At 47.0% G+C, this 10,310-nt stretch overlaps 1 protein-coding gene across 2 annotated transcripts in view; it reads right to left on the reverse strand.

Moving 5' to 3' along the window:
• Positions 1–10,310, reverse strand: part of PATJ (PATJ crumbs cell polarity complex component) — a 272,880-nt gene that overhangs the window by 125,426 nt on the left and 137,144 nt on the right. For both annotated transcript variants that reach the window (XM_075320380.1, XM_075320379.1), the window contains 3 exons: positions 5,323–5,394; positions 5,067–5,244; positions 1,727–1,837 (listed from right to left, as the gene is read on the reverse strand). In XM_075320380.1, the coding sequence (XP_075176495.1) occupies positions 1,727–1,837; positions 5,067–5,244; positions 5,323–5,394 (361 nt within the window). The remainder of the gene's footprint in view (positions 1–1,726; positions 1,838–5,066; positions 5,245–5,322; positions 5,395–10,310) is intronic.

Raw genomic sequence — 10,310 nt, forward strand, 5'->3', positions numbered from 1 at the left:
CACCACTATAGTCACAGGTGATGCCTAGTATTGCAGCACCACTATAGTCACAGGTGATGCCTAGTATTGCAGCACCACTATAGTCACAGGTGATGCCTAGTATTGCAGCCCCACTATAGTCACAGGTGATGCCTGGTATTGCAGCGCCACTATAGTCACAGGTGATGCCTGGTATTGCAGCACCACTATAGTCACAGGTGATGCCTAGTATTGCAGCGCCACTATAGTCACAGGTGATGCCTAGTATTGCAGCGCCAGTATAGTCACAGGTGATGCCTAGTATTGCAGCGCCACTATAGTCACAGGTGATGCCTAGTATTGCAGAGCCAGTGTAGTCCCAGGTGATGCCTGGTATTGCAGCACCACTATAGTCACAGGTGATGCCTAGTATTGCAGCGCCACTATAGTCACAGGTGATGCCTGGTATTGCAGCGCCACTATAGTCACAGGTGATGCCTAGTATTGCAGCCCCACTATAGTCAAAGGTGATGCCTAGCATTGCAGCACCACTGTAGTCACAGGTGATGCCTGGTATTGCAGCGCCACTATAGTTACAGGTGATGCCTGGTATTGCAGCCCCACTATAGTCACAGGTGATGCCTGGTATTGCAGCCCCACTATAGTCACAGGTGATGCCTAGTATTGCAGCACCACTATAGTCACAGGTGATGCCTGGTATTGCAGGGCCACTATAGTCACAGGTGATGCCTAGTATTGCAGCGCCACTATAGTCACAGGTGATGCCTAGTATTGCAGCACCACTATAGTCACAGGTGATGCCTAGTGTTGCAGCACCACTATAGTCACAGGTGATGCCTAGTGTTGCAGCGCCACTATAGTCACAGGTGATGCCTAGTATTGTAGCGCCACTATAGTCACAGGTGATGCCTAGTATTGCAGCCCCACTATAGTCACAGGTGATGCCTAGTATTGCAGCACCTCTATAGTCACAGGTGATGCCTAGTGTTGCAGCGCCACTATAGTCACAGGTGATGCCTAGTATTGCAGCACCACTATAGTCACAGGTGATGCCTAGTATTGCAGCACCTCTATAGTCACAGGTGATGCCTAGTATTGCAGCACCTCTATAGTCACAGGTGATGCCTAGTGTTGCAGCGCCACTATAGTCACAGGTGATGCCTAGTATTGCAGCACCACTATAGTCACAGGTGATGCCTGGTATTGCAGCGCCACTATAGTCACAGGTGATGCCTAGTATTGCAGCACCTCTATAGTCACAGGTGATGCCTAGTGTTGCAGCGCCACTATAGTCACAGGTGATGCCTAGTATTGCAGCACCACTATAGTCACAGGTGATGCCTGGTATTGCAGCGCCACTATAGTCACAGGTGATGCCTAGTATTGCAGCACCTCTATAGTCACAGGTGATGCCTAGTGTTGCAGCGCCACTATAGTCACAGGTGATGCCTAGTATTGCAGCACCACTATAGTCACAGGTGATGCCTGGTATTGCAGCGCCACTATAGTCACAGGTGATGCCTAGTATTGCAGCACCTCTATAGTCACAGGTGATGCCTAGTGTTGCAGCCCCACTATAGTCACAGGTGATGCCTAGTATTGCAGCGCCACTTAAATAATTATCAAGGCTGCGATATCTCTTAACCTGTGAGCAGGTATTAATTCTTAAATAAATGCAGCCATGTTTTTTTTGGGGGGGGGTGTTTATTAAAAGCACTAAAGTGTATGGCCGCTAGTGACTACTCACCCGAGGAGCTGCTGATAAACTTTGAATGACAAAGACGACGGGGTTTCCGGCGTTCTTAATGGCCTCTACGGCTTCTTCGTGTGTGGCACTTTTCAGGTCTACGCCGGATACCTGGAAACGATAAACAGCCTGATCGGAACGAGGAATCCAGAAAACAAAACCCTGAGAATTTATACTCGAGTGCATTAATGAACCCCAGAAGAATCGGGTCCAGGAGGGTATTATACCATTTACACCCCTATCCCCACTAAAAAGGGAAAAGTTATGTGGAGAAGGAAAAAGTCACAGGGATACATATTGGTTACATATCCTAACAAGTTACAAACCCTTACTGTATTTGTAAAGGGCGCGGTCATCTTGTTAAATTGATATAATTGTTAAGTGCTTAAAAAAAATAAGCATTTTTCCAATTTACCCCTCATTAAAAACTCTCTGTCCTTAAAGACAAAGATATTAATTCTATAGCTTGCTGCTCATTGCCCATCCCGCCATTGCAGGCCATCAGAGGGGGCCCCATTTCCTAGGCAAGGAGTGGAGCACTTACAAGCTCTCTGCTTTAGAACCTGCAAGTGCTGCAGTCCTCCGATGCCGCGAAGGCAAAACCGCCTCTACTACTGGCACCAAGACGGCACAGCTCGGAGTAGCGGCGTGATCATGGCGCTGGTCCGAACCGTCAATCTTCAGGAATACACCGACCCCGGGCAAGCAGGAAGGAACCGGGGAGAGGTCCACTCCGAAACATCTTTAATATTTATTTTTATTTGATCATTATTTTTATTTGGCACATGACCCCATGACATATAATTATGACCCAAAAGGCGATATTTGAGGATAGCTCTGGTCACTGGTCACTGGCCTGAAGAGAGCAGACAAAGCAGCTTTACTGCGTGAGAACCCCTAAAAAGAGCTCCACATAGCTGATGAGAGTGGGACAAAGAAGAGGCAAAGATATTGGGCTTAATGCACCACTCCAGAGTTTTTTTTCTTTTTATTTATTTCACCCCTGGAGTGGTGCTTTAAAATCAAATCTAAGTTCCCTGCCCACTGTCTTATACTAACCTGCCGGCATCTTCATCTGCGGCGCTCCCTTTAGTCTCCAGGGCTTTGTGATCTGCCGGTAGCTCCAATGCTTCATGGAGCTGCCAGAGGTCACAACGCAATACAAGTCTATGAGAGCCACATTCTGGCTCTCTGGCTCGTCCCATGCCGGCTCTCTGGCTCGTCCCATGCCGGCTCTCTGGCTCGTCCCATGCCGGCTCTCTGGCTCGTCCCATGCCGGCTCTCTGGCTCGTCCCATGCCGGCTCTCTGGCTCGTCCCATGCCGGCTCTCTGGCTCGTCCCATGCCGGCTCTCTGGCTCGTCCCATGCCGGCTCTCTTTCTGGCTCCCTTTCTGGCTCTCATAGACTTGTATTGATACCTTGTGATGTAACTTCTGACTTCCGGCCAGACAGTCATTTCGGGCACAAGATGGCGCTACAGAACCAGAGTGACATCAAAATAAGGTGAAGAAGCCAGAGGGTGAGTATAGGAGTAGAGGCAGGGACCTTAAATTAAAAGCACTACTCCAGAACTGAAGAAACAGATCCCAAAGTAAAGTTGGAGTGGTACTTTTAAGGCAATCTGTTGAGAGGATTTTACTACTGAAAATCAACAACATGGCTGTAGTGGTCCCAATACAGAAATAAAATTGAGCCCTGTCTAGTAGTAATACAGCGTGCCAGCACTGAGATATCAAGCACTGAAGCCATATGCAAATTATTCTAGAAGTGCATTGGGGGCGTGTCAGTGTCCTCAAATTGCATGGACACGCCCTAGTGCACTTCTTGGCTAATTTGCATGTGACTTCAATGCTTGATATCTCAGATGACTACAAGGTAATTTTTATTGTTGCACTGAGACCTACCCGATGGCTTTGTTGCCCAGAGTGCGTTCCCCAACGGTGCTGAACCTTAAAGCTGCAAGTTAACCCCTGAAGTTCCAGTTTTAAAGTTTTGACTGTTTATTCCCCGAGGCCGGTTCACTGTACCCGCACCTCAGGTGGTGGAGAGAGGGGTCTTTCGGACAGTGCCACCAGGAGTGAGGTGGCATTGGGGACCCAGGCGGACCTGTGGTGGACTGGGGAAAGTGGTTGGAGAAAGGCTGCGACGGCAGCAAAGCCCCGTAGTTAATGGGTCCCCCGTTCCGTAACCGTTCCAGCTTGGGTGGCCTGGGCCATTTCCCGTTTCCGGACTGGGGAAAAGGGGTGCTGCCTGTTTCTTAGGGGCAGCATCAAGGCTCAGGTTGTTTGGGTGGGAAAGCGGGAGGACCCGGTCCCGTTCCGATTAATACCATTGTATTATTGTTAGTATGCATGTAACCCTGTTTTATCTTTTTTTTTAGTTCCTGTTCAATAAATGTCGGTGCCCGGATAGCCCGAGGACGGGCTGTGTTTTACCAAGGGGGTGTGACGCCCTGGCAAAACCAGTGTGTCACAGAGCCTGCAGAAATTCAGCAAAGTGCAGATCATTCTCCTCCTTATTAACCTGATCCCACACCAGTGCAGCAGGACAGACACACCCCCTCAGTGTAAGAGCTAAACAGAGCAGCGGGGGAGGGGCTGGAGCAGAGTGAGTGAGGAGAGTGAAGAGAGCAGATCAGGGGAGGATAGCTCCTGGCTGCTGTAAGGAAGGGGCCCGAGGTGACCGGGGTAGGGTAGTGGCCCGCCGGTACCAAGGGACGACCCGGATCACTGCATTGGAGTGGGCTCCCCGTTCCCGACTGAGGAAGGAGAAAGAAGCGTCTGGCTGCAAAACAAGAACAGGATCCTGCTGTACTGTGTGTGGGACCCAAACACCCTCCGCACCAAAGGCTGCGGACTCCGGCAGTTTCTAGTTTACCAGTGACTCTGTTTGGTTTAATTTTGAGTACAACAGTGCCATCAGGCACGGCACCGCAACCCTGCCAAAACCCATCCTGCGGAATCCTCCGCCCTCCTATCGGGCCCCGGCACCACCAGCCCCTACCCACGGAGGGGTTAACACCTAGCTGCTCCCCGCCATCGCTCCCGGGAACCCCGTCACCAGCAGCGGTGGTGCCCACCATCACCACAACCCGTGGGTGGCGTCACGAACTCTCCACATCCCAAAGGAAACCCAATTCCCCCTTTTCACTCGAGGACGAGGAGCGCTGCTCGAGCCCCGGGTCCAGCCCGCTCGAGCCACCGAGGAGGAGGTACCGGATCCGAGCGCGATCTCCCTGAGCAGCCCCCGTGACGGGGAAGCTGGCCCCCGCCCCCGACACTCCCTTTAACTGCATTCATTTTTTTATTTTTATTATTTGGCTAGTTTTCGTTGCACCCACCTCCAGGATTTTATCCCCGGTCTTTAGCGCCTTGGTTTTTCCTGCCGGACTCTCCTCCAGAACCTGCTTGATAAATATTCCTTTCAGCTCTTCGCCGTTCTTCAGGCGTTTGATGATGTTCTGTCCTCCGACGATGCTGATGCCCAGAGAAACCTGAGGCTCTCTCCAAATCTCAACTCTGAAGATCAGAACATATGGATTAGATCAGATCAAGCTGACCGTAAAAATACTCATGTTACTATAATGCGTCACTTACACGCGGGGAGCCCCCCAGTGGCTGAATGTCGGGGTCTCCTCTCCTTCCCCTTCTTCCCGCTCTGGCAGCTCACTAAAAAAAGAAAAAAAAAAAACCTCACAAAATAAGATATGGTAAAAACCTGAAATTTTAGCAGGGGTGTGTAAACTTTTTATATCCACCGTATATCCTGAAGTGCTACTTCAAAGTGGGATCAGCTTCTAAACTAAAAACTTAAATTAATTTTTGTTATGATTTTTTTACCTTTATAATATTTTTCAATATCTAATGTATCACTGTGACATCCGAAAAATCCAATGTAATAGAGACATCTGGATGTGTGCAAAATGCATAACATTCTACACTAACTTAAAGCAGACGGCGCCACCTACAGGGCGAAACTGCTTTTTTTTGCAATATTTTTTGTTGTAGATGTGGCCCCCTTAGCGGCATCACCCACAAATCAGTCATCTGTGAAAACATCTGCACGGTCGCATTAAACCTGCATGGCGCCATGTTGCAAATACTGTTGCAGCCCTGTCTGTGTTACAATGTTTTGTTTTGTTTTTTTAAAAAAATAAAAAAATCCACTGGCGCGGTGTCCACTTGGTCAGACGCCAATAATATGCTTTGTTTTTAATTTTTTATAAATTTTCAAAATTCAACACTGAAATTAGCCGCAGCAAAAATCACAAGATTGAAATATCCCTTTAAGAAAACCTGTCACTTGCCATAAATGTGCCCCCCTCTTTCCCTGTATGTTGATCTAGTATTTTTAGCCAAGTAGGCGGGGACTTCAATTCATCCCTGTGGGCATCTTCCTGGGGACCACACCCAGTTGGCTAACAACATTAATATGCTTTGTCTTTAATTTTTTTGAGATTTTCAAACTTGAAACTGAAATTGGCTGGAGCAAAATTTGCAAGATTGAAATATCCCTTTAAGAAGATCCGTCATTTGCCATAAATATGCAATCTTTTTACCTGGTGTAAGTGCTGCTGTTCTTTTGAATCTGGAATTGCTTTTCATTTATTCCTATGAGATGTGACCTCCCACTTTTCCCTGTATGTTGATCTAGTATTTTTAGCCAAGTAGGCGGGGACTTCAACTCATCCCTGTGGGAGTCTTCCTGGGGACCACACCCAGTTGGCTAACAACATTAATATGCTTTGTTTTTCATTTTTTTTGAGATTTTCAACAGTGAAAAGGAAATTAGCAGGCGCAGGATTGAAATATCCCTTTAAGAGGACCTGTCACTTGCAATATACACAATTTGTACCCTGTGTAAATGCTACTGTTTTCCTAAATCTGTCATTGCTTTATTTTATTCCTATGAGATGTGACCCCGCTTTTCCCTGTATGTAGATCTAGTATTTTTAGTCAAGTAGGCGGGGACTTCAAATCATCCCTGTGGGTGTCTACCTGGGAACCACACCCAGTTGGATAACATTAATATGCTTTGTTTTTCATTTTTTTGAGATTTTCAAAACTGACATGGAAATTAGCAGGATTTGCAAGATTGAAATATCCCTTTAAGAGGACCGGTCACTTGACATAAATATGCCATGTTCTTTACCTGTAGTAAATGCTGTTCTCCTGAATTCGGCATTGCTTTTCTTTTATTCCTGTGCTCCTCTGTTCCCGAGATATGACCCCCTCTTCCCTATATGTAGATCATCCTTTTTAGCCAAGTAGGCGAGAACTTCAACTCTTCTTCATGGGTGTCATCTTGGGGAACACACCCAGTTGGCTAACAAGGTTAGATTTACATATAGGGAAGAGGGGGCCATATCTTAACATCAGAGAGCAATAAAAGATATAGAAAAGTGTCATTTACATCAGGTGAAAAAAGTACATATTTATATACTAAGGACCAGGGGGCGCTCACTGCGAGTGGGGAAAAAAGGTGATTCCGGCAGCTAAATAGGAAAGGGTTCTTTACAGTTAGAGCGGTCAGACTGTGGAATACCGACCACAAGAGGTAGTAATGGCAGATACTAGAACAGCTTTTATATCAGGGCTGGAGGATTTCCTCACTACACAACATTGTGGGTTATAAATGACTTAGTGACAAAATGTATAATTGGTGGCGGAAGGGGGAACTAGATGGATCGGGGGCTTTTTTCAACCTATGTAACTATATGGCAAGTGATATAATAATAATTAATAATAATTTTATTCATTTATATAGCGCTATTAATTCCACAGCACTTTACATACATTTGCAACACTGTCCCCATTGGGGCTCACAATCTAGAGTCCCTATCTGTATGTCTTTGGAGTGTGGGAGGAAACCGGAGAACCCGGAGGAAACCCACGCAAACACGGGGAGAACATACAAACTCCTTGCAGATGTTGTCCTTGGTGGGATTGGAACCCAGGACCCCAGCGCTGCAAGGCTGCAGTGCTAACCACTGAGCCACCACAAGACTGCAGTGCTAACCACTGAGCCACCACAAGACTGCAGTGCTAACCACTGAGCCACCACAAGACTGCAGTGCTAACCACTGAGCCACCATGTCCCTTTAAGTCTGTACAAGTTCTAACCCATAAAGGTGCAGATAATGTTCCCATTCAATGACAACAAGCGGAAATCGTGAAAATGAGGAAGAAATGAAACAAGCAAACAAATCCTAAAAAGTTAAAAAAAAATAAAAAAAACACTGGAAAAAGTTGCAAAACTTCCTGTTATATAATAAAAAAAGTCTACAAAGTCACTTCTCGCATTCTACACATATTTTACACGTTGCGTTTGCGACGGTATCAGCAGTTTATTAAGGCTCGACAATTCGTCAAACCCCCCGATGCTGCCGGGGTTCAGAGAGCGGCTTCTGGAGTCTGTGAAATTCTCGAGCTGCCCTCCTGATTAAAACATATAACAAAAAAAAAAAAAGCATAAAATCCTCCCCAGAGGAGATGAGACACTAAAAGTTGATTGGCAAAAGCCGTTAATGAGACTTCACAATATCCTTTAGAAACCCAATTTATCATTCCATTATGGAGTCAGAAGCAGCGAGCTCATTATATCCTCATAAAATTATACGCCTCCTGAAATGATGCGAAGGAAAACACAATAACGTTTTATGAGCTCCCCCTTACAAAAGCCAAATAGATCAAGTCATGCAATCTCCGGATGAGTAATGGCGTCCCTCCGAGAAGACCCCCGGCCCCTCGTGTCTGCAGAACGCCCCAGTCTGAACCCCAATCTCCAAGATTGAAAACCCGCCAAAAAGATTTCATTCAAAAAGTGTAAAAGTGCTACAAAAGATTCCCGATATTCCATTATCTTATTAATATCACTAATGAAATGATAAAAAAAACTGCCCTAATGTAAAAGCTTTAATATGTATCCACATGTTATGTCTGATATTTAGATGGGTTCCCTGCAATTAAAGGGGTTGTCCAGTTAAAAATAATATACATTTTAAATACCCTATTAGGGTATTATGAGGAGGGGGTGATCCTTATTTCTTGCCCAAAGTGGAGAGCAGTTATAAAGATCTTATCTTGCACTGATCCTGCATTACATGGACTACTCATCGAGAGAAATGGAGAGTGTAATACTTCATCTCACCTCTGGGGGAGCTAAAGAGACAGAGAACACTTAAAGGGAACCAAACATCAGGATTTTCCTGTATAAGCTGCAGCCAGTGCAGTACCGGCACTATCATGCACATTGTGTACATACCATTAGGGGGCAGCTCAGGTGTTTAGGCTGTGAAATTCAACTTTATAAAGCTTGAAAATTCATGCACTTTTTGATTGACGTGTGCACCTCGCTGCTAATGTCCGGGCGTGTTATGCACGTGTGTCCCCGCCCCCCCCGCCTGTTCCTCCCTCTCACTGGCAGTATGTAAATTTCTAATCTTCAGTCACACGGCGTCTGAGTTAGCGCCTGCGCATAGCGTTTATCTTCGGCGCCATGTTTCTGAAGCCCACAGTATTATGGTGCATGAGAGGGCGGCGCATGCGTCCTCGCTTTTTCAGATCTGTTGTGACCGCGGGAGCGCGTGCGGTCACAACAGGACTGGAGAACAGCTGATCTTACAGATTAGCTGCAGCAGACGATATCGTAGGAGACGTCTGCTGCAGCTAATCAGAGTAAGATCAGCTGTTCTCCAGTCATGTTGTGACCGCACGGGCTCCCGCGGTCACAACAGATCTGAAGAAGCGAAGGCGCATGTACTGCCCTCTCATGCACCATAATACTGTGGGCTTCAGAAACATGGCGCCGGAGATAAGCGCTATGCGCAGGCGCTAACTCCGATGCCGTGTGACTGAAGATTAGAAATTTACATACAGCCAGTGAGAGGGAGGAACATGCTGATGTTTGGTTCCCTTTAATCCCAATGTAACGATCACCACCAGGGGGCGCAGGTAGACTGGAATGGTGTAGAGTTCCTAGGTGTAGTGAGGCGCTTGCCCGCTAGGGGTCACTAGTACCAAGGCAGGGACGGTCTGCAGAGTAGTCGATCAAGCCGAGTGTCAGAAGCCGGGAGGTCACGTCAGTGCAGAGGAATAAGAGATTCCAAGGTCACGTGCAAGCCGGTGGTCGGTAAGTCAGGAAGTAGCATCAGGTACACAAGGAGAGCAGAGCCGTGGTCCGAGAACAAGCCGGGGTCAGAAGCCGAGAAGACACAAAAAGGTACAGAGGAGAGAGTGGAACCAGGGACACAAAACAGGTCAAGGGTCAGGGAGACCAGACAAAATGAGAGGGATGGAGGACAGAGAATGGGGTGCAAGATAACGGGACAAGATCAGAACAACTCATGAAAACCAGAAGCGTACACTGCAGAGCAGAAACTATCACTGGCAGCATTCCGGTTTAGAAAGCTGCAAGGTAAGTCAGAGTGATCAATCGGAGCGAGGCACGACCGAGTAGGCCCCTCTCACCAGGCCTGAACCCAGGGGAATGCAGGCAACAAAAAAAAAAACAAACACCTAGGACATAGAGCAGAGCCATAACTGAATCAGGACACCCAGGTTATGATAAACTATTCTTACTGGAC

Source organism: Anomaloglossus baeobatrachus, chromosome 8, assembly GCF_048569485.1.
Source record: "Anomaloglossus baeobatrachus isolate aAnoBae1 chromosome 8, aAnoBae1.hap1, whole genome shotgun sequence".
Taxonomy (NCBI): domain Eukaryota; kingdom Metazoa; phylum Chordata; class Amphibia; order Anura; family Aromobatidae; genus Anomaloglossus; species Anomaloglossus baeobatrachus.